The sequence below is a fragment of the Vidua chalybeata genome, chromosome 10 (assembly GCF_026979565.1).
Source record: "Vidua chalybeata isolate OUT-0048 chromosome 10, bVidCha1 merged haplotype, whole genome shotgun sequence".
Lineage (NCBI taxonomy): Eukaryota > Metazoa > Chordata > Aves > Passeriformes > Viduidae > Vidua > Vidua chalybeata.
Window position 1 is genome coordinate 17,202,718 of NC_071539.1, and position 24,900 is coordinate 17,227,617.

The 24,900-nt window shown below is 42.4% G+C and overlaps 1 protein-coding gene across 3 annotated transcripts; it reads left to right on the forward strand.

Moving 5' to 3' along the window:
- Positions 1–140: 140 nt before the first annotated feature.
- Positions 141–23,825, forward strand: SERPINE2 (serpin family E member 2). 3 transcript variants are annotated; one of them, XM_053951976.1, is made up of 10 exons: positions 141–183; positions 13,592–13,866; positions 15,046–15,165; positions 16,306–16,533; positions 17,595–17,792; positions 20,230–20,428; positions 20,569–20,669; positions 21,658–21,744; positions 22,299–22,382; positions 23,157–23,825. In XM_053951976.1, exons 2-10 carry the CDS (start codon positions 13,611–13,613, stop codon positions 23,192–23,194), a joined length of 1,311 nt encoding a protein of 436 aa, XP_053807951.1. In that variant the 5' UTR covers positions 141–183; positions 13,592–13,610; the 3' UTR covers positions 23,195–23,825. The 3 variants fall into 3 exon arrangements, with proteins under 3 accessions (XP_053807951.1, XP_053807952.1, XP_053807953.1); XM_053951977.1 differs by lacking the exon at positions 141–183 and having other exon boundaries at positions 15,049–15,165; XM_053951978.1 differs by lacking the exons at positions 141–183; positions 15,046–15,165.
- Positions 23,826–24,900: the final 1,075 nt, after the last annotated feature.

Consider the following 24,900-nt stretch of genomic DNA (forward strand, 5'->3'; position numbering starts at 1 on the left):
CCCGCTCCCGGCCGCGGCAGCGCTGCCCTGGGCGGGCGGGCGGTGCTCGGCGAGGGGCGGGCGGGCGGGCGGGCGGGGCGGCCGCGGGCCCTATAAATGCCGGGCGGCGCCGCCGCGCTCCGGCCGAGCGGCGCGGGGCGGTGGGGCAGCGGCGGCCGTGGGCAGCGGAGAGCGGCGGGGGAGGTGAGCGGGGCCGCCGTGCGGGCACACCCGGGCTGCGCCGGAGCGGCGGGCGGGAGGGGGCCGGGGCAGCGGGCGGAGGAGCCGGGGGACCCAAAGTTCGGCTGCTGACAGCCCGGAGGCCGCGGCCGCGGGGTCGCTCGGGCGGCTCCTCGGTGCGCGCTCCCTGTTACCTGCTCTCACAAGTTTCCCAGCACCGGGCGCGTGGGCGCTGTGCCGGCAGCGGGGCTTCTGGCGCGCCGAGTTTCTTCTGCGTGTTGGCTTTTTGCAAGCAGGGAGGGTTTTCCCCCCAAAAGAAGCGGGTTTTAAGGCTGGCAGCCCGCGGGTAGCAGCATCGCCCGCGCGGCGCGGGAGACGCTTCGCTCCCGGGTGCGGGAGAGGTGGCACTTCCCGAGCGCCGGCTCCGCTGGGAGGGCTTGGAAACTGGAAGTTGCTCGCTTTCATTCGTGTCTCTTGTCTGCTGTGAGAGAGAGCTTGCTGGTGTTGTGCTAAATAAAACTAATAAATCTTAATTCACTTAGTAACTGAAATGTTCTTGGCATTTCGAATGACAGAGTAACGGGGGAGAAACATTTACGGCCATTGCCCTTTGGGGAGGAAGGGGTGATCCTCTGATTCTGTAACTGGATTTAGATAGGGCGGGTGGTATCGCGTTGTGTGCTGAAGCGGAGAGCTGGTTAACCAAAACTCTGACCTCGGCTCACTTTGGAGTGGTATAGAAGCTGCTTCGTGTATCGCGTTCTGGGAAGATTTGGAAATGCAGAGTCCTTTGTCTCTTGGTGAAAATGGTGCTTGATATTTTGGCTCAGTACTGTGCAGTGTTGGAGGATCTTAACAGAAAAATACCTTTGGAGAAACCATTGTAGTAACAAATAGGTGTTAAAATGTCAAATTTCCGATAAAAATAGGGAAAATCTGTTTATGGATTAGAGGCCTTTGATTTATTTCTCTCCCCCTTTCTCATGCCTGCATCTGATTCTGAACGTGGTTTGGCTTTTGTGGTTGTAATCGCATTCTTGGGCAACTTCCTGAAAGAGAAACCTGGTAGAATGACTTTTTTTTTTCACTGCACTGAAAAATGACCTCTTTTTCCTTCACTTTCTCTGGTGTGAGCATTTAGTAATGTCCTGTCCCCAGCTTGCCACAGGAATTCATTAGAAACCTGATTTTGTGGGGACTATTCACAAAATGTATGTAGGTGTAAGCAGCTGTACTGCTGTGTAGCTTCGGAGAAACTGCAGACATCCTTGAGGAAAGTGGAAAGCAGCTGCATGCCTGCTGAGTGCTCAGATGAGTCTTTGGAGCGTGAGGGAAAGACCAATGCAAATAAAAAGGCAGGATTATTAAGTAGACTAATTCAACTGCTTATAAGATGTACTAGGTTAGAGATCTAGCATTTTGTGGGATGTGATTAAACTCATGAGAATAACAGTTGTTTGGCACAGGAGCAAACTTTGAGTGATGAATGCTAGCTTTTTACAATTACAGACAAGTTGTATGTCAGGTATTGTGTATTGACAAATTGTGTCAAGTGCTCTTGAGATGCTGGAAGGCAGCTTCTCTGGGCATTGCTGTTTTATGTGCTTCCCAGGTGTGAGGATGGTGGAAGAACTCTTTGCTTTGGTTGGTGATATGGCCATCACTATAGTCACACATACATTTATATCTATTTATAGCTCTATGTATCTCATGTGGGAGGCAATAGAAACTCATGTCAGAACAAAAAAGAAAACAGAAACCCGCAGTGGATTTTGTCTCAAGGTGTATACAGAAGTGTTGAAGCTTCTGTTTGGTGTTGTCATTGACAACCAGGAGAATAGCGTGTCTTAGTGGCATGTGGAGACTTTTACCCTCGGTGTCTAAATAACACAGGCAGTGTTCCCAACCTAGAGTTTCTTACCAGCATCTGTTAGGCAGAAAAATGTCAAGCAGGGAGCCCAGTAAGTTGCACCAGGTATTTTTAGAATAGATTGAAGTGAATGTGTCTGTATAAATACTGAAAAATAACCACCTCACCTTACTGCTAGGAATTACAATGGAGATGCATATAAATTGCATGTATCCACAGCAAGGCATCAGTTCAGAGGGAGCTCTGGGTAGAGATTTGTGGTGGTGGGCACAGCATCTACCTGGCTTATTCAGCTGGTTGTGGCTTTTGATTCTTGATAGGAACTACTGTGCTCATTTTTGAAAAAGCTGAGGCTCGGTGGGAGGTTTTTCTTGGAAGCTGGGGTTAGGGTTGTCTGGGCTGCTTGAATTGCTTAATCACAAGCATGCATGAAAGAGCATGCTTTTGTAATACTAATTATGGGGAAATTAATTCTAATCACCAAAACATTTCCAGCCAACTTAGTTTAACTGAATTCTGTGATTCTCTAGGGTTCAAGGTTTTATACATGAGAAGACAGGGAAAAAATGGATAATCATCACTAATATATAAAGTGTTGCTAGAAACAGTCATCTTTATGTGCCTCTGAGCATCTTCCCAGTCACCTGTGACATAGCTAACGAACCTTGTTTTACAGCAAAGTGCTGGCCTGTAAGAACCATGTAATTCAGTGCACCTCTACTAGCCATAAACAACTTTTGAGTAAGTGTAGTGATATAAGGAGTTGCCTCTTTTTGGCTTTGAAGAGCAGGTAGTGGTAGCATGGAATAGTCAATCACCTACGTATGAATTTAAATATTTAGCGTAAATGTAAAGATTCAGTGTAAGTTAGGGAACTATGAAAATATAAGAAGGCTTTTATTATTATTAAAGTAGATAATCTTTGTGTAAAAACTAGAAAGCTGAATATGTGCAACCATGTATGTGTTCAGGTGTCTCCTCTGTGATGGTTAAAGAGGTGGGAGGAGAGCTATAAGAGGTGGTAGCATTCTACAGCTGGAACTACGCAAACATTTAGGCTGGCATGCTATGGGGGGAAAAAAGCTGTCCTGTGTTCTGCTTGTTCCTGTCTCTTTAGGGATAGACTCTAGTTCATACTTGACTTGTGTAAGCAGAGCTGAGGTCTCTGCTGAAGTGAGAGCCAGTAATGATGGACTGGAAAAGTATGGGGCAATTTTAGTGGCAATGCTAGTATAAGCTGTAGGTTCTTGAGCTGTTTATCATGGCCTTGAAATACTAGGCTTAGTATTAAATGCTAACTGAAATGCTTTCTAAATCCATTAGCACCTCTCCTTGAGCAGGGTCTGTGGAAAAACATGCATTTTGTCAGCTGTTGTGTCTTTTCTGTGGTCTGGTGTTCACCTGTAATGGCCAGAAAGATGTTTTTCCCATATTTTCATGCTGAAAGCAGAAGGTGCCTTATGCACCTATGTCCAATAATTATGCCACAAAGCAGTTTAAGTATGAAAGCATATTCATCTTGTGGAATTATCTCCCTGTGGAGAAAATGTCAGTTTTGCTGACCATGCTCAGCCATGTGGTGCAAAGTGTGGGCTTTAGGCAGTCTACTGTTGTCATGCTGGGCTTTGGAAACAGCAGCCTGAAATTCTCTTCAGTATTACAGCACCATGAAAGCAGTTGTGGAAGGGATCAAGACTGATGGCCCGTGAGTGCTGAGCTGAAGAAGCCTGTTCAAGGCTGTGTATCTGTAGTGGCCTTGGCGTGCAGGTAGGTTGGTTTCTGAGAAATATGAGTTACCAAGAGACTGTAAGCTACAGTAGTAAATCCCCCTGGAGTCTCCAGAAGCACTGGTGAGAAATGCTGGTACTTTCTGGCTCCCTTAGTTTGGCTGATGTACAGGGGATATGAGTTTATGTTCATCAGCTATGTAGCTTTGACCAAGCCTGTGTTTTTGCTTAAATGCTCTCTTGTGTTATTTAACAGCTTGCTCTTTAAGCTTCTGTTCTTGCAGAAGGGCATGTTGAGGTATTTAGTGATGTTTCTCACTGCTTCTGAGATGGTTCTGTCATCTGGTGTGAACTGTAAGCTTCTGCTTGCCCAAAGCTGAACAAGGTTTGAGGTTTTTTGTTTGACTAGGAGAGGGACAGTTTCCCATTGGCTCTGATAGGTTACAGGTACAAAACCACGAGGAGAACTGAATAGGACTAATTTTTCCTCTTCCATTCTGTTATCCTATAACTTAACATCCCTAAGCAATCTAAGAAATGCCACGTAGAAGTTGGTGCATTATCTGTTATCTGGGTGTCTCCATCTTGCTATACACCCTCCTCTTCCAGAAAGAGTCGTTCATGTGGCTTTCTCAGCAGTTAAACAAGCTGAGGCCTCCAGCTGCTCTGGCAGCTCTGTTGAAGAGGTTGCTTTCCCAGCTAATTGCCTACTTCCTCTGCAGAGGTTCGTCATCTGCATTACAGAAATAGTGATGGACTCCGTGGAGGCTCAGCCAGCACAGCTCACAACTCAGCCTACAAACTCTCAAGCTGAACTGAATCAGACAGTTTAATATACCAGGTCACGACCTGCTCTTGGAGAATTCTTGTGCATAGTTCATACTCAGTTGTCTCTTTTTTTTACTATGGAAATTTAAGCCTTGCCTTCCCAGAAACATGTAGTAAAGCCAGTGGGATCAGTCAGAAGTGAGGTCAGTTTAACAAAAAGTGTTTTCTTAAATACAATTCTTTCAATAGCTGGTAATTCTCTTATTAACTGGTTAATGTAAGTCTTCTTGCAGATGACTGAGGAGGTGTCTACCTGAGCTTATGGCTGAGGTTCCCAGCACAAGGCTTCATTCCTGCATCCTTACAGCATCTGGGACTTCTGATGCTCTTGTGGTTGGCTAGTTCTGCTTCTGGAGCTTTCCGGGGGGAAAAGATGAATATAAGTAAATGTCTGTGCTGTAAATAAAAATGTGAATGTCCTTATCCTTTTTGGGTAACCTTCAAGCTAGGGCTGGAATGGCTGAGAAGAGGACACTGAAAACTAGTATCTCATGTTCCTGTGAGCTTAGGTCTGTTTCAGTGATGCTGTCCTGGATACAGAAAATCAATATACATTTTTCATCTTAAATGTTAATAATGTGGCTACATTACACTTTAGGTGTTATATTTGTTATCTAATTTTTCAGATAAGATTTCTAAATTATCTTGCAAATAGGATGTGGTTGATTGCTAATGTTGTACAGTGTGATTAATAAATAAATAAAAGGATAGTCACTCATTACTCTGCAGATCTCCAACCACAAGTGCAGTAAATGGTTAGAACAGCATTCCTGATCTCTCCAAGTAACTTGTCATTTGGTGGCATTCCCTGTGTACAAATGCTTAAGGTATCAGGTGTTGGCTATCAATGAGCTTGTATAAGTGCAAACTTTTATAAATGTCATTGTTATGAACAGAGAATACTGCAGTTCCAATTAATTTTTATAGTGAAATGACTGTACTGACTGTATGTACCTTTAGAGTAACTGCCAATGCTGTTAGTGCCATAGTCTTTCCTCTTGAAAGAGGAGGGATAAGTAAAAACTTAAAATAATGCAAGTAATTCAATATTACTTGTTTTATTTCAGGTGAGGTTTCTTAAAGTCCTCTTTAAGAAACTGGGGAGACGCTCTCCCCATCTTCTGTTACCAGTGGGGCATCTCTAAACCCGGTTGGCTTTAGTTAGATGTATGGCTGATAGATCCTGCCACCTCTCTTAGCTTCCTAGGAGTAATAACAATGAAAATAATGAAAAATAGTATGGCTCCATAGCCTAATTTTCAGTTATGCTATAAACCCTGACTGAACCATAGAGTGTGAAGTGATGGGAATTGGGCTTTGTAGCATTGTTTGTTAGGAAATATAAGTACCTCTTTTGCAGAGTAACCTAAACCTAAAAGTTGTAGAATCTGAAGGCAGTCATCTCTCTTCTACTCCGCAGCACCTCACATGCCTTTTCAAAGCTCTGAAAATATTGTTAATATATGTTGGCTTGAGGACTCAATTCTATACCTTTAGTTTTCCTTATTTCTTACACAGTTTTTTTTTTTTTTTTGCTTGACAGTTCTTTAAGTGCAAGTGTTAGAGATATTGGTGTCTTAACCCTTCTGAAGAAGGATGTATCCTGAAAGGTCTTGGCACTCAATCTTCTCCAAGCACAGTCCCCAGTGGCCATGGAGCCATCTCCACAAGGCTGTTTCTACTCTCCCAGCCTGGTAGGTGCAAGAGGCAGGGCATGTGTCACTGGCCAGCAGGTGAAATTTTACTTGAGAAAAGGAGAACCAGATTTGTTTCTGCTGCAGGAATGTAGTGGTGTGAGTCTTGCTATCAGAATGACACCAAGATACCTACACCAAGTGAAAATGAATAAGGGTACTGGGTTTCCCTTTAATATTTTTTTAAGGAAAAAAGGATGGTAAAGTCCTAAAGCAGAGGTGGGACTTAAGGTGAAGGTGGTGGTGAGGTGCCTGATAATACACCACCATTGTTAGTCCAGCAGCTTGTGGACTCTTTACTTCATAAATCTGTACTTACACAGCCCATTGCCAAGGAATTAATACCCTGTACCTTATTAATGGGAGCTTGCAATGCTGTAGGCTTGCCTTTGGCTCCTAATGAGCCTGTGGTTGCATAGTGAGCATTGTTAATGTACAATAAATGTGGGAACTGTGGTTCCATGAGGCCTTTCTTGCACTAAAATCTAAAAGTGGGAGCTTGAGTTTAGGGAAATGCTATGATTGTCCAACCCCTGTTCCCTCTACTGGGGTGAGTCCAGAGAAAAGGGTCCAGCCTCCCCACCGTGCTGTGGAGCACTGCTGTGCTCCCTCTTTTGGGGAAACTGGTTCTGCAGCGTTAGGCTTGATGAGCTGACTGTCCCATGCTTGTTTCTTCATTATGTTAAAATACCACATTGCATAAAGAACTTAAGATCAACCAAACCACTTCTTTAATAAAGTGACACCAGTAAATTAAAAACATAATTTTCTTTAATCTTTCTGATACCATAAGACTTGATACTAGATCTTGGAGAATTCTGTGGAAACTACTTTATGTACAGGAATAAATAATACCTAGAAACTTTAGCAGTTGTAGTTGAGCCTACAGTAACAAGAGAACACATAAAATTTGAGAATGGTGATAGAATTGTGCAGTATAGAATAGAATTGTGCATAATAGTCTAAAAGCCCTATCAACTGTATTTGCTTCATGAAGTACAGCTAAATTTGGCTTTTTAAATCATGTGTAAATGAGGGATGTAAGTAAAAACAAATGATACATAAATGCCTATCTATGTTCTTGAAACTCTGAATAGTGCCTCTGTATTTGTTGTACAGTCACAACTCAGTGGTGAAGTAAAAAACTATGGTCAGTTTTATGTGATGTGAAATTGATCTTTGTAATTAACTACCATGAACCACTACCAAATGCTGTAGAAGATAGGTAGATAGATACTGGTGAGAAAAATTAGTGTGGCTTGTGAACTGGAGACCCTGGTCATGAGGCTATAGACAGTTTGAAATTGAGCTTGTCTCTCTGCACTTCATGCTTAACAGAAACTCCCAGAAAGTGGTGGTGGTCAGGACTCTTCATAAAGAAGCACTGACCTCTTAACTTCCTGCTCATGTGGGAGCAGTGCTTGGACAAAGACATGGTTCCTGTGTGGTACCAGCTGGATCTACAAGCTGGTGCCCTGCAGGGAAATAAATTCCCACTTGGCAGGGGAGGCTGGTTGGACACAGCTGAACAGGCTTTTCAGCATGCACTAAAAACCTGAGATAGGAATAGCAGAGAAAGGATTAAGGTTGGGAGAGGAAATCTTCAGAACCAATACCATGCTTTTTGCATTCATATGCAATGCTGGCTGCTGTGCCTGAAGTCAGACCAATGTCTTAAGATATAAAATTATTTTTTAAAAAACCCATCACTTCCAGCTTATCTCTGTGTACAAGTTATGTTTATAACTTGTTGATAGTAACTTACTCCTCTTCAGAGCAATGTGAGTACTGAGCTGTTTAAAACTTCTCAATCATCCATTCTTGGAAATGCTCTGCATATACTAAACTTTCCAGGTATTGAGTAATAATAGAAGGAGTTGTTAGATGAAACAGGAGAGCCAACATTCAAGATGTAGCAGAAAATGTGGAAGGAAGATGAAACATTTCCCAGATCTGTTATGTGGAAGAAGCCAGAACTTCAGCAGCCTAAACTCAGGTTCAGGATGAGCAGAGGATATTGAAGCTGAAGCCTTTGGTATGTAAGAGGCTTAGGCAGAAGGGGAGTCAGGAACACCTGTGAGGTGGGGGGAAGCCTACCAAGGGGCTGGAGTGATTTACCATGCTGCTGAGCTGGCATCAGCTGAAAAACAAGACCCAGCACATGACCTTCCCACTGCAGCCAGAGTGGTCTTCTTGCTTGAGAGAAACAATTGTGTGTTCAGCCAGCTCCTTTAATGACTGTTAACAAGTTTGGTTGAGTATTTATTCAGTCCTGCTGAAGAGAGTTGGTTAAATGCCTGAAGTGAAGCTGCTTTCTTTCAGCTCATATGTCAATTGAAATAAGACTTTTAAATTAGCCCAGATGACAGTGGCATGGAAACATCAACATCTCAGACTTAGAGAGGTCCCTGAACATGTGTTCCAGACTGGCTTTCTCTGGTCACAGAGGCTGCCCAGTGCCTGCCACATGGGCTCAGGGGATCTGAGGTTTTTGGGCTTAATACAGTGAGGCCAGCAATGCTGTGAGACTGCTCTTCAATTTTAGTCCCTTGAGCTGTGCTTGCTGCTGTTTGGTTACAGCTGTTCACAGCAGTGCAGTCTGGTGTCTAAACTTCCTTGTGCTTGATATATCTTTAAAGAAACTACAGAATCAACCTTGTAAGTGCAAAAAGGAGCCTTTTGGATTATACCTTATTGCTGTTGAAGTCAGGCTTCAAAATAAACACTTGGAGGTGTCTCACAGGGCAGTCATTATAGAGATCTAAAAATCTATGACCAGTTGATTATTTCATCCTCAATCCACTGCAAAGTGTTCTTCAGCCTCTCTGGGACAGGCTGTTTCTCCAACTTAGATATTAAGTATGGATATTTTTTCAGATCATGTTTTTACCTCTGATCTTGAACCAAACTCATTTATCTTCTTCCCCTTGGGAAGACTGCAGCAGCATGGTTTGGCTCTCTGAAAATGAAGTCCTTCCTAAGCTAGTTCTTTGCTGTAGGAGAGTCTTCATTGTTAGCAGTATTTTGTGCCTGGGGCTGAAGATGTAACTTTTCCCTGCTCCACCAAATGCTTTTCTAGACACAGATTAAACAGTCTGTATTAATATAACTTTGCTTTTGTATCAAGCATTCTGTAAATGCAGGCTGAAAGCATTATGTCCTCTTTGTTGATATAACTACTTCCATAATAATTTCATCCAAAAAATTTAAACTAGATACTGTGGTGATGATCTGAACAGTTGAGCCTAGTGAGAGTAGAGTATCCTGCTCAGTACATCTGACAGTGTTTGCAGCGCTAGCATGGAGCTGAGCTCATCCCAGCATTGCTAGCCTGAAGACTTTCCATCATGTGTCATGAAACAGAACCATCAGTGTACATAGGCCATGCTGCTGTTTTCCTCCTCTGCCTTCCCCAGAGCTCTGTGCCTGACTGGATAGTTGTCTAAAAATTCTTTTGTGGCTTAGGCTAGGCTCTGCAGTTAGAGTTATAACTGGTACTTCAGTGAGATGTACAGGACTAGGGGTGGTGCTGCTCTGTGAGGCAGGGGGAGTTGAGTTCTTGGTGTGCTTGCTGTGGAGATGGCGTCTCTCATGTAGATGAATGTGTGACACTCATCTGTTTTGCTCAGAAATTCTAGCATTAGGGTTAAGAACTGGATTTGCATAACAAATTGCAATGTATGATAACACTGGCTACATTTCTTTGAGTTAGTGACAGTATTTCCATTGCGTGTTGAGGAGTTTAAATTGTGGATGTTGTCCTTCCTGTAAGTGCTCAGTCTAAGAAGTGGGCAGCCTACCCTACAGAGGGACTTTTTTTTGATCCAGCATCTTTCAAAAGCCCACATTTATGTAAATGAATTTGCCTATACACTTTCCTCCCTCTCAGTTTAACTTTGTAAAAAATATAAAGGTCATAGGCAAAGAAATGCCTAGCCTGTATTTTTGTTTGGTTTTCTGAAGCATTAGATTCAGATTTAACTATCACTAAGTTTTTAGCTTCAGTGTTATGAAAGCTTTTTGAAAGCTTGTTGATATTCTGTATAGCAGGTCAGCTGTTTTCCATCCTACACATCATACATCCTTTTGGATTTCTTCTCCCAGCACTGTGCTTAAGCTGTTTCTTTCAGGATATGCAAATACACTTCTTGATACTGGACTGTGTAGAAGTTGAATTTACTGAAATCCATGATGGAAACTTCAATTGCAGGGATGCCGCTTCTTCTCAAAGATCTAATTGTCTCCCCAGTTACCTGGTTAAATTACACAGTGGCCACAGCAGGGCCAGGCCAAAAAGTGACTGATCTGTAACATGTTGATGAAAAGTGGTTTTACTCTTTCTCCATGCTCAGAGCACTGCATGACTTTCACTTTATTTCACATGACTTTCACTTATTGAATAGGTATCTGCTAGAGATTGTGCTCCAAAACAGAGACCAGCCCATCTTAATGGTGTGTCAGGAGGGAGAGGTTAGGCAAATATGGAGAATTCTGGGGAAACCAGATGCAGGAGGTAATCAGTTGAAACAGAAGAAAACCCCAAATTCTGCAACAGTGACACTGGGAGCAGAGTTGGGTTGTTTTGACAAGGCTTCACATGTTATGGGGAAAATACGAGGCTGTCACTCTGAGTCTGTCAGGGGCTGTCGTCAGTGAAGTAGAAAACTTGGAGACTTGAAATATATTCTGGGAAAGTCAAGAAGAGAAATGTCTGACTTCAGTTAGGCTTGTGCAGATGAAATACCTAAATGACAATGAAACATTTTTTTATTTGATTTTGAAGTGTCGCTCCTGTCTCTGCCCTCATAGTATGCTTCTTGCCATATAAGGTGTCAAGGGTAGATTGCCTCAAAATAGCCTAATTTCTTGTGGTTTGCTGTCAGGATCAGGTGGAGCTGACTTGGTCAAAAGCCTGGTTTTCAAATTGCAGCTCAAACTGCTCTGTGGTTGTTATCTGGTACTGTCCCTGTCCATCACTACTTGGGACAGGCTGTACTGCACCAACGTGCACCGTTGCTGGCTTCAAAGTGCATCTGGTAAGACTTTGTAATAGTTTTAGGGCCTTGAAGTTTCTTTTTGCCAAGATACCAGGTTGAGTTGTAAGTCTGCTTAATATCAGAATTAAGAATGTGTTTAACCTACCCCTTGGGTTTTCAGATTTGGGAGAAGAGATGGCCACCAAACCACCGAAGAAAACCCTAAAAGCTAGCACTAAAAGTAGCTTTTCTTGGAGTGCCTCCTGCAAGGCAACAGTGCCATCAGTGTGGAGCTGCTGCCTGTGAGAGAAGGAATTCTTGCCCTTAAGAACAAAACTAGAGGTTTCAGGTGGTTTGTTTTAGTATCAAAGAACACTGAAGAATGTTCCTTAACAGTTTTAATTTTTTTTTTGAAAAGTGCAAGTTTACTTACCCTGTCAAGCTGTTGGCTCTCCCCCATGACATTTTCTTGCTGTAGCTGGTGATGAGGGGTGCAAGACAAACCTAGGAGTGACTCAGGCAACTTGCCTCAGGGGGTTGCAAACCCCATCCAAGGTGCTGGGTTTTGTTCTGCTGGTCTCAGCTGCAGCTAGCCCGGTCCAGTCTAAATTTCGGACTAAGCTTGAGTAGTTGCAGTAGATGGCTGATATGAAGCTCTTTTGGAAGGAATTGGGCTTAAGTGACCTCAGAACTGCTTGGGGGATTAGTAGGTTTATGGAGAAGACTTAACTATTGGGTGGGCTGTTACCCCACTTTGTAGGACAGAGTTTTCACTTTTTCTTGCATAACTTAAATCAGTCTAGCAAGTTCCTCTGGTCAGAAATGTGTGAAAGTTGGGTTTAGGGGAGAAAGATGTCTAAACTTCTGCATTATTGCATTTTCAGCATTTGGTTTTTCTGCAGCGACAAACTGCGACAAAGCCAACTTTGTCCCCTCAAATGGTGTAGAAGAAAGTGGAAATGCTGTATTTGTCGCTTTCAAGTGTTTTAGCACAGTTAAAGTACATGCTATTAAAAGATGATTAAACAAATCTGTACACACACCAGCTGGTTTTCTGGTAGTCAAGAGCTCCAGCATGGTTTGAACTCGCAGCGTAGGTAGGCTGGCGATGGCACAGCTCCTTGTGGTGTGTGGGAGGAGGCTGGGAGTGACAAGGCTGTGCCTCTGCTGGGCCCCAGCGCCCTGGGGCACTGCACCTAGAAGAGCAAGTGTGCCAGCTTGCTGCACTGGGGGCTCCAGGGCAGCAGAGACCTGGTTTTGCATTTGTTATGCAAATAATACTTCATTCAGTTGTACACCTTCTGCAGTCTGTCTTCTGAAGTCAGTGAGGGAGGAGGCTCCTGGCTGGCCTGGAAATGGAAGTCAGGGCTGTGAACTGTGTAAATGAAATGTCTTAAAAATGTTGTGAACAGGGAACATAATTTCCAATTTCCAGGGAAATTGGAGATTATTGCATATTTCTCTTAAGTATCTCTTTGCCCTAATAAAAAAGTTTGAATGCAGTTTCATGAGGAAATAGAGCACAGTAGTTACAGTGCTCAGTGTTTGACATTTGGGCTTGGCTGTCTATCATCAGTTGCTGATAGGTCCTGAACAAAATGTTGATTGTGCTTCAGTTCTTTGGAGCTCATGGGTAATAATACTGAGTTCTGTCAGGTGTTAGACCTGCAGATGAAGATACGCCCATTTTGAATATTAACTTCATTCTGTATTCATTAGGTGCTCTATTTTCTTAAATGGAAAAGAACAGGTTGAAATCCAAGTTCAACATTTGCATTTTAAAATCTAAAATTTTCCTCTACGTACCCATTATTAAGAATGCCGATTATGCAGCTAAATCTTATTGTTCTAGGCAGGTGTAAATTCCCTCAACAGAAGGTCTGTTTGCATATGTAGATATGCTTCTGTTCACTGCAGAACATGATCTATGAGGTGTACTGTGCATCACATACTAGTGGGTGAGGACCATACCACACTTCTCAGCACTCATTTACCATAAAGGGCAATCTAAATAGAATGGCAATGCTCATTTAACTGGAACACAAAACTATGAACTAGGGTGTCAGGAGAGGTAGTCTCCTAACTTGGTGGCTTTTGTCCTTTATATAGGCACTGGTATCTAGCTATGTCATGATTATCACTGCATCTGGAAACCCCTAGACCTAAAATCCAGGTAGTGGTAAGTAAAACACAGGTGTGAGTCCCATTGCCAGAGCCTGTGAATGGTGTGTGGCATGTGTGCAAGACTTGCCTGCTCTTTTAGGCAAATAAGAATTTATGTTTAAAATGCTGTACTTGTGAAAGTTGACTTAACTTTCCCCTCTTGTTTTCTTACAGATATCTCCAACCAGGAATCATGAACTGGCACTTTTCACTCCTCTTTGTTCTTGGGACTTTAATGTCTGTATGTTCCCAGTTCAGTTTTTATCCTCTGGAGGAGCTTAGCTCTGATGTTGGAATCCAGGTCTTCAATCAAATAGTGAAAGCTAAGCCTCAGGACAATGTTGTTGTTTCTCCTCACGGGATTGCATCAGTCCTGGGGGTGTTGCAGCTGGGAGCTGATGGCAAGACAAAGAAGCAGCTGACAACTATGATGAGATACAGTGTAAATGGTCAGTGATCCTAAGGTGGTTTTGGGTGTGTTTTGTCAGACTCTTCATGATGTATGAGATGGCTTTCAAAGTGTGGTAGATTGCATCATGCACCAATTAGCTCTGTTTACAAAAGCACAAAATGGACATGCTTAAAGTTAATTGGCAATTTGAGCATGGGTATGTACATATACCCAAACTGGCTTATAAGCAGCTTGGTTAATGACTTCAGGGCCCTGGCTAGAACTGCCTTTGTCCTTGCCAGATTGGCATTCCAGAACTGGGTGGATGGTGGTCCAGTGCTAGCTCTGTGCAGGAAGGTGGCAGTACTCCATTTCAGGCTGTTCTGAACAACCTTTAACGTGCCATTCCTTAGATAACAGGGCAAGAGGATATTTCTTGGCACCTCACTGAAAGCAGTGCAAACTAACCATACAATCGATACCTTCACTTTGCTCTGCAGTTTTGTTCATGTGTTTCTGCTGTCAGAATCCCTGTATGTGTAGTTCTTGTAGTGCCCTCTTCTTGAAACAGCCATTTCTGCTTGCCTGTGCCTGACACTGCATGCATCTGTGTTCATATTCCTCTGCCAATGTCTGCCCCTCCAGAGGGAGTAGGCTGAAGAGTCTTATTGCTTTAATTTGCATGCTATTTTTGTGAGTGTTTGCCAGCAAGACTTAACATCTTAGTGCCAGCATTCTGCCTTACTTCCAAGAATAGAAAACCCTCCAGGAGGTAAGTGCGCATTTTAATCTTGAGCAGTATTGTCATATAACATGTTGTCCTGTCTTCATTTGCTTTGCTGTTTTGGTCCTGGATTTGAAGTACAACAAAAATATTTGACGTCTAAATGATGTAGATTGAAATCTCTTCATGGGATAATCAGCTCTAGGAACATTTGAATGCTCAAAATCTAAGTACTTGCAAAAATGTTAAAGCATTATATCAACTGGTTTTATCTGGCCTTCAGACTTCCTAATCTTAACTGTCAGACACAGAGGTTCTCAAACACCTCAGAAGGTAGCCACTGCCTGGTTAGAGGCTTGTTATGGGATTCTACCTCTGTCCTTGCACAGGTTTCCCCTGCTCTTGTTTGTGACTACCTTAAAGTCCTTTGGCAACTGTAGCAACTGCTTCTTTGGAAAGGTATTAGTTGAAAAGTATTTAATTTGTCTTTAGCTGTCTTTTAATGCAATTTAGCAGCTGGAAGCAAAGAGGAGAGCCAGCATCATGAGACCAGCCAGCTCTCCCCGGATCACCAGCAAGTGCTCCGTGGACCACCAGTGGTCCACAGAATACAGTTTGAGAACCTCTGTTATGGTATGTTCTCCAAAAGAATTTGCCCATGATATTGGAGAGTGAACATGTAGAAATTCATACCAGTGATGCTGTTAAAGCATTCATGATACGTGAAACAGCAAAGCCATCTGAGGCTTTTTCTTACATGTGGCTAAGAGAGTAACTCTGAACTAATTAATTCCCTTCATATCTCTTCTTTGTCTACATAGGAAAGTAGTCAGGAAATGTTTTTGCCTAAATTGTATTGGGAAACAGAGGTAACCCATTAAAAACAGCCACCCTAGGATGCTGTTTGCTGCAATGGTGCCTGCCTGGCAGTAGCTTCCCTGTGTAGGCAGGCACTCGCTGATGAGGCGTAGCACGGGAGAGCTGGGTGTGGTGCACATAGCAGTTCTTCTGTGCTGCCATATGCTTTCCCTCACACACAGTGAAGGAGCTAGCAGGCACTTTGCACAATCTGCTTTCAGGTCCTAAGGATCTTGACTAAGCACTGGAACCTACTACTTTCCCTCTTGCTGTTTTTAGAGGCAAGCTCATGTGTTAAGAGATTAACTCCTGCTTGTAGCTGATTTAGGCCAGCTAAAGACTAAGGAAATTAAGACTCAACTTGGAAGTTTATTATAAAACTCTTGACAGCTTCCTTTATTCTCCTGTAAATGGAAAGTAAAGAAAACAATTTTTGCTTTACATTCTGAGGCTCAAGACCATTTGTTATGCAAATCAAATCCTGCAGAACTCTTGAGTGAATAGGCTGACCCTTTGACTTTCCTTATCATTGTCACAGAACTGACAATTGACCTGGCTTATATGATATGAAATATTTTTGGAACAGTTTCTTTGGAAGAGCATGATTTGTAGCTCTACACTAACATTTGAACCTCAGTGTAATCCCAGGCACTGTCTGTAACATTCTGGGCAGACAGCTAGAGGTGCAGCAGGCCTCATAGTGGAGGTTCATATTTTTGCTGGGAATCAGTAGTGTTATGCAGATGAGACATCAGAAATGGGTATTTTGGAGGTCCTTTCAGAATGCTTGCTTTGGTCTTCCTTTTCTAGTCCAGCACTTAATGTCTGACTTTTCATGTCATTAATAGTTGCTTATAAAGTAACTGCTGGTTTATCATGTTATTCTAAATTAAACTTGCTGTTTTTTCCAACTAGGGGTTGGTAAAGCCTTAAAGAAGATAAACAGGCTGATAGTCTCAAAAAAGAATAAAGACATTGTAACAATTGCTAATGCAGTGTTTGCAAAGAGTGGCTTTAAAATGGAAGTGCCTTTTGTTACAAGGAACAAAGAGGTGTTTCAGTGCAGTGTCAAGAGTGTGGACTTCGAGGACCCAAATTCAGCATGTGATTCCATCAACCAATGGGTGAAAAATGAAACAAGAGGTGAGTATTGGTGAGTGCCTTTGTGCATGGCAGGGTGGTGTCTGAGACATCCAGCTTAGATGGAAGTATTGGAGAAAGATATAGGGAGGTAGAGAAAGCTCTGTTCTGCAGCTCAAAGCTGTCTTTTAGCTGGCATTAGGGTGATGCTTTAGAGCTGGTGGGTCAGGAACCAGCAGTCTGGTTGCCCCAGCAGATGTGCCTGTGTGGTGGCAAGGAGGGATGTGTTTGGGCTGTGTGTCCATCTGCCCAGCTTTTACTCTTCTTTGCATTCATGTAACTGGGGAATAATCCAAGCACAGTTGTCTTGGGTCCATGCTTTCTCAAACATAGATGCTTTCAGGCAACTCAGACGTTTTACTCAGTAAATCACACTTATGGGAAGCTATAGGGCAGTTCAGCTTTTGCTCTGACTGCCCTAAACTGTCCTAAGATATGACCCTGTTCTTAGGACTCGCATTTAGTGCAGGATTCTTTACCAACCCTGCCTTGACAGAGCTCCTCATGCTTCAAACCTCTTGAACCAATTGTAAAGTTTACATATGCTAAAGCCAGAGGTCACGTTTTGCAGCGTGTTCCCAGTCTAGGGGAACTATGTGTTTGGTACATTTTGGAGCTAAAACAAGTCCCTCCTGGATGTGAAGAGTGTGTTAGTGATGTTAGATGTGGTATTTGTGAAATGAGGCTGTCAAATTCTTTCTCGACCACATCACCAGTTTTGCATAGCAATGTTGCAAGCAGTGTGTGAATGGGGAGGTGTTTCAGCTGAAACTATTCCATGTAGTCTTAGATCTGCTTACGTGCTGGAAAGGGTAGAGCCTTGTTAGTTGTTAAAACATCAGGCTATCAGTTAGCAAGATATGTTTATTTCTAGTTATCCCAAAAGTTTACTTTTTGACAAAGAATACCATTGACTTTATGAATTTTAAATATATTGTCCCATGAGGAGCTGGCACACTCACAGGTCAAGGGGTCTAAAGTAATATTGTGTGTCAGGTTCTTCAAAACCTGTGTTGGGCAGTGTTATGACAGCAAATACTCAAGAAGTCCTTTATTTTTTCCAGGTATGATTGATCAGGTTGTAGCTCCAGATGATATTGAAGGCAGTTTGACCAGACTGGTTTTAGTGAATGCTGTGTATTTCAAGGGCTTATGGAAATCACGATTTCGACCTGAAAATACCAAGAAACGTCCATTTTATGGAGCTGATGGGAAGACCTACCAAGTTCCTATGCTGTCCCAGTTGTCCATCTTCCGCTGTGGTAAGCTCAGTGGCTCCCACTACCACCAGCAAAGGGTGTAGAATTTGCTCTTTCCAGGAGCTTGCTGTGCATGTGGTGTTTAATGGTGTTGCTTCTTGTAGCTGATAGATTGTGTTACAGAAGTGTCTCCTGCTGCTGAGGCATGGGCACGGTACTTAACAGTTACCTTAAGACTGGATACTGTCAAGTATTGCTTTATCCTTTGCCTTCAAAAGGGGAAGTCTGAAGTACTCAAATTGAGAAATTTGCATGTTAGTTTAGCTTTGCTGTAAGAAAGAAAAGTACATGTTTATAAGGGCTGAGACTAAAGGAAAGCTGCCAACAGGCAGAATGGTAGAGGGTTACCTGGTGGTGAGCTGTATATGAGAGAAAGATTGGAGTTTCAGTTTGTTTTACTGCAGATAGAGAAATGGGACTTGCACAGTCTCCAGTCCTATGGGAGCTGCAGGAGCTGGGTTAGAATGTTGGCTGTATCTCCTGAGGTGTGAAACTGCTCTTCAGATTGAGTCACAAGTGAAAAGAAGTTCAGCAGGTTCTGCCAGACTTCCATCGGAGACTCTCAGAGCTGACACCAGCAGCTTGATGTGACTGACAGTGTACTTCAGAGCTCCAGTTTGCAGCCTTACGGGGATTTTAGTGGTCAAAGTATGATGGATGCTCTGATTAAAAACTTGTGTTTCATCCTTCTAAGAAGTGCTGCCTGGAACTTACTTCCATGTGTGCTAAACATACTCTGAGAAATAGGCCTGAGAATACAGCTTGCTATAAATCTAAAAGTAAGACACACTATGCTTTTAAATGCCTACTTGTACTGTCAGTAGTGCTCAACTAATATTAGTAGACTTTATGTTGAAGTAAACAGCTGTGACTCTGTCTCAAACCTGTGTATTAGAGCAGATGTAATGTAATACTTTAACTGCTGAAAGTGGGAGTATATACTGCAGTATATACTAATTTTGGAGTTTCAAATGAGTTCATAACTTAAGGTGGTGTTTACCAAGACTATTATGTTGAAGACTTTTGACTTCTGATGCTGGTTATAATATCCCTTAGGTTGGCCTGTGTTTAAGGTAGAGAAACTATTAAGGCTAAAAAGGAACAAAAGAAATACTGCTGAGTTATTCATTTCCCGAGGACTCAAATGAGGTTTTTTTATCTCTGGATTTCCTAACACAGGGCTTCTATTTTATCCATGCTTGCAATAGGATCTTTAAAAGTTTAAATATCTTTAAGTATCTTCAGTCCCATCAGCTGACTGAAGCTGATCTCCCCTCCAGTTCAGTTTGCCTCAGTAATGTAGCAGCATGTGCAAATGAGGAAAGCAGTGCTTACCTGTTGGACAGTTTGCCTTGTGTGACTGTCCTGGAGCTGACTTCTGCAAGCAGCGTTAGATCTGTAGGATCCAGCCTGAGAGCCACTGCCATAATAAAAGGAATAGTGAAACTGCCAACTTTGAACACGATTCTTGCAAAACAGAGGTGCAAAACTGCCAGTTTTGTAGCAATATGAGTTTAGAGCAGCTTTCATGGCACTGGCAATAAAATTAAATTCGTAATGAAGCTGTTGATTTTCAGCTTGGACTGTCAAGTACAGATTTAGTTGAAGAAAGGGGAAATACAATAAGATCTTGTTGCTATCCTAAAACCTTGCTTGAAATATTGCCTGTAGTTAAACTGACAAATTTTAACTTGAAACTACTATAAAAAGCATTTGCTTCCCAGCCACATGCCAGAAATCCCACAGTAAGCAATGGGAGCCTGGAGGAGGCGAGGGTTGCTCAAAGACAGTCTTGCTGTAACTTGGATGTGTTGCTATCTCCCTCCATCTCATCTAATTGGCCTCTTGCACTGCCTCAAAGTGGCTGCTTTCCACTATCTTGAAAGACTTCAGCTTGCTTCCTAATCAGATCCTTATTAAGCAAGAAAATTAAGCAAATGCAACAGACTACTTCCAACAGGAACCAGGAGTCTCACAATAACTCTTGGAGGAACAAGCTTGTCTGCAAAATCTCTTCAGTTTGGAAAGATTTGCTGCTATTCCTTGCTTTATTTTTATTCTCAGTTTACAGCTGGTTCTGGTACAGGTGAGATCTGGAGCAGAGATCCAGTTAATTCACAGACCTGGTCACTTCTAGAATAGCTGGCTTGCTGCTCTGGGCTGGTGAGATTTGTCTGGGAAACAGTATGTATGTTAAATGAGTATATGCTCCATGGTGTCGTCCTGTCTGTGTTTTATGTCATACTAGCATCCATACAGAGCCCATGCCTTTTGAAGGGTAGCTCAGCAGGAAGTCTGGGACTTCAGAGTTGGGTTTGAGATGTGGGCAAAGCTTTCCTGACAGACTCTTCTAGCAGTAGTTGTGTTAAGGTAGTGATTTAAGGCTATAATGGCTATGGCTCACTAGTTTGTTTGGTTTGGTTTGTTTCTGTAATTTTAGGCACTACAAGTACCCCAAATGAGCTGTGGTACAACATCATTGAGCTGCCATACCACGGGGAAATGATCAGCATGTTGATTGCACTGCCCACCGAAAGCACAACGCCGCTCTCTGCTATCATCCCCCACATCAGCACAAAAACAATAGGAAGCTGGATGACAACCATGGTAGCAAAAAGAGTGCAGGTTATTTTACCAAAGTAAGTACTTACACAATCCATTCCTTCTCCAGGGAGTGTTTGGGGGGTTATTTATATGTATCTCATCTGATACAGGAGAAGGAATACTTCGGGTGACTTTCCTGCATAATACTGATGCATTCTCTTTTTGTTCCAACCAGATTTACAGCAGAAGCAGAAACAGACTTAAAGGAACCTCTGCAAGCACTTGGTATTACAGATATGTTTGACCAGTCAAAGGCAAACTTTGCAAAAATAACAAGTAAGTTTTTGGGTGTTTTTTTAATTCATGATGGCCCTTGATAGTTTCTAGCTCTGAATGAAGTGCTTGTTTTAACAATGCAGTTGTCTGCTTTCTCTTGGCTAACTGTTGCCATGACATTGGAGCTGGTTTTATGTTGTAGCCAGCCAGGCATGACTGCTTGCTTCTGTTCAACATTGCAGTGGCTTTTTTTCCTCCCTCATCTTACATTACAGCAGTAAATCATGCTGGTCAGCTTAAGATTTGATATTGCAACTTGAGGGTCTTGAGCATTGTCTGAAATCTTTGGCAGGACTTAAACAATGCCATGCCTTAGTCTGTAGCAAATACTGCAACTACAGTGTGTAACCTTCCCTGAAGTATGTGTTTAGTGACTTTTTCTTGAGCTGTAAGAAAGTGTGTATGAAAAACATTCACACTGTAAGGGACTGAACCAACTCAAAGCTGTAAATATTAGTATCTGAAAATGGGGTGTAAACACTTTTGAACTCATGGCTGTAAAATATCGTCTTATTCTCTTCACTGCTTTCATTAAAATTCTGATTAGCTTCTGTAGAAATGTCTAACAAAAAAGCTTACCTTGTGCTGGCTTAATTAGAAAACAAATGCCTGTGTTTCATTGAAAGCAAGGTATGTTGCTAAGTGCTTTTTTTTTCCCTGACATTGAGACACATGGAAATATAACTTAAATTCAAATAGCAAATTTTTTCAGGTTTTTTTAAATTAAAACTAAAAATGCATGTAAGCACTTGTAACTTAAACCATCAATAAGAAAACTTTAAAAATGGGGAGGAAGGAGGAGGAAGGTTATTCTGTATTTTTGTAATTACTCACTTAGTGACTGTATTCAGAGGTATTGTTCTGTACTGCAGCTTTAGGATTGTAGCAGCTTTTAGTATTCTGAGCCATGCTGACAGAGCTGCTTAGCTACACAGTACTTCAGGACTCTCTCAGTGAGTTTTACTGAAGGTTTTACTGGGTCTTTCAGGAGCAGAAGGTCTTCATGTATCCAATGTTCTGCAGAAGACAAAAATTGAAGTTAGTGAAGATGGAACCAAAGCTTCTGCAGCAACAAGTAAGAAATTGTACTGATAACTGTCAGACTTGGGAAAACACCATTAGAAGGCTGTGGCACTAGACAGAGAGAGCCCACTTGGAGATCACTGCAGCAGCGTGCTCAGACTCAGATCAGTTAATGGGTTTTGTGCAATGTCTCAGTCAAATCTCAACTTGCCAGTGTTGATCACTGTAAGAAATATTAACAGGCTTACTTCTAGGGAAGTGTCTCCTCATGGCTTAGACTTTATATCAGGCCACTGATAGCGTGTTCTGGCTATCCAGGTTACAAAGAAGAGTAAGCTACTACAGCCTTTGGGTGACAGCCCAAGATTTCCAGTTCTCTGTGGGTCTTGTCTTTTTTAATGCTTCCTGTAAGAATATCATGTGATCTGTGTGGCTTTAAATGTCCTATTTAGTTTTAGGCATTTGGCTGCACCTATTCAAGCCTATATACACACACACACACGCATATCTATATATCTACAAGGAAACTTTACTTTGTTAGATTATATAATGCATTATGGTGCTTGATTTGTCTCACTCTTAACCTGTTTTTTTTTTTTTGGCAAGCTGCAATTTTAATAGCCAGGTCATCCCCTCCTTGGTTCATAGTGGACAGACCATTTGTATTTTTCATCCGGCACAATCCTACAGGTAAGCAGCATCTGCAAGTACTTTTTGGCTTAGAAGTTGAGTATCAGCTATGTAATAGTGACAAAAGAAGTCTGGAGCTACTGAATAACTATTACAAAATGTACTTGCAGGATTTTTTTTTTTTTGCCCTTAATTTTATATTATTTTATTGGGAATACAGCTTGGAACAGGGAAAAAAATACATTTTGGCTGTCAAGGTAACAGAAATAAGTGTGGCAGGTTTGTGGGTATAAAAGAAGTGTCTTTAATAGTCGTAGATCCCTGAGTGCAGAGGAAACAGCTCTTTACTGGTAGTGAATTGATGAACAGGACCCAGCTTTCTGGACAGTCAGATAGTGAGGGCCAAGGCAGAACAGGGGGTTGGGATCCAGGATGCTGCTCCAGCCTGCCCTGAACATAAGTGAGTGTTCCAATATAATGCTCTTTGCAGTATGGGCTGACTGTCCTAGAGCAGACCTGCCCTTCTCGCCGTGACCTGTGTGATCAGTGTGGTCACTGGGGAGCGAGGTGCTGCTGCCAGCACTGGGGGAAGAGCAGGCTGCTGGCAGCAGGCCCCATCCCCAGCCTCCACAGAGCATCAACAGGGCTGTGTGTCTCTAGAAACAGGAGCTGGCCACCTATCCAAACATGCCTTCCCTGGGCTCACAGACCTGCGGGAGGCTGGACAAGACTGACGAGGTGGCTTGGCTGTGCTCTGTGGACTTAATGCTTTCATGGAAAAGTTTAACTCTATTTGCAGATGATGGTAATCCTTGTTTTTGTTTCATCCCTTAGGTACAATCTTGTTTATGGGACAAATAAACAAACCTTGAATGTGGAAAAGACTTTCTTCAAGAAGTAAACAGGCACACCCCTGTTCTGTTAAATATTTTGTACACTACTCTTTGACTTCACTCAAGAACTAGTTTTAACCACTGACTAGGTTTTGAAACAGGAGTCAACATAGTTCTGGCTTTGTGGGGAAAATACAGATTGAAAACTACAGTATCTCTTCAAAATGTCTAAAGGATTCTCTAAACTACTGAATGGTTACCTATGCTAGCAGCTTCTGAGCTTTTTCTGTATCTACTAAGAATTTTATGTATGGCTTTTTGTGAGAGGATTTTAACAAAGAATGATAAATGTTTCTATTAATGTTGGTTTCTTCTTGTGTGTGGAAAAGGTCTAATTTTGTAGATACCACCTATCAAGATTACTTTTGGTTCTTGAGTATCTTGGTAGCTGGATATTCTTGGTAGAAATAGAATAAAAGTTCTAGCAGTTTTTATATAGTGCATGTATCACTGAGAGTTTTAAAACTAATGTGGTGTTCATTACACATCGCATTGTCCTGTCTCATTGTAATGTAAACTTGTCATTGCTAGTATACACTTTCTATTGGATTTAAATTTTATATTTGTTTTTGTACAAAGGAAAAAAATAAAACTGCATTATGAACAGTCAGTGTTGTGGATCGTGGATGTGCTGATGGATATTTGGGTCCAGAGCCCTGTGTAATTGTTTGAGATTTAAGAAGAGTGAAAGGAGGGAGAAGTTTTGTGAGACCTTTCTGTTGTGTGTAGGGGAGGGGTGTTGGTTGGATTTTTTTGTGGTGGGGTTTGTTTGGTTGTTTGGATTTTGCTTGTTTGTTTTAGTCCCTCCTTCTGATGACCTTTTCTGAAGTCATTCTGCTGTGGATGAATTATCCACAGGTTTGGTATCTGAAGAGAATTCTATTTTGGTATGCCTAAGTTACTGCTGAAAACTGCCCCATGAGGACGTCTCGGTGCACCTTTGGGGCCTTTCCTGCGGTTCCCTGTGGGGCAGTTTATATGCACATGGGCATCTCTTCATGCCCCTTGCAGGACTCTCCTGAGTGCAAAACTCTTTCCAAAAGATAAGCAGTAAATCCCTTTGGCTTGTCACAGATGGTTCTTTGTTGTACTGCTTCTGTGGCAACTGAGGGATTTGGGTGGGTGAGGTAATAAACCTTTGGCATCTCTGAAGGGCACACTCAGGGAGAAGAGGCTGCTGGTCTCAGGGGAGAAATTCCTGCAGACTCGGCCCTGGTGGAAGTAGGTGACTGTAGCATGTGTCCATAAAGTGGAGTGTTGAGCCTCTTGGCCAGGTAAGAAAACAAGATGAAGAGAAAATGCTTCCAGCAGAAAATACCTGAATGTGTTGTGCATGGTCACTCCTAACCCAGTCCAAACCCCAGGCTGAGAGCTCATACTATGCTGCAAGATACTGAGCCTATCTGCTAGCCTCTCTTTTCCTGTTTGAGTTGAACACTGCACTCATCAAGAAGAATAAATCTGTAGGTGTTTTGTGGGATGTATTAGCTGCCTACCACCGAATCCATGTAAGCTGGGAAAGGGATGCTCCTGCTGCATGCTGAGGGCTAGGTCTCCTGCAAGAGGTGAATAGAGAAACTAACATGGCCTCATTGTCTTCCTGTCTTGTTGAAGAGAAAGTGAACCCTGCACGTGGGGAAGGGAAAAAAAAGATACACTCAAAAGCAACAAACAAAAAATAAGTA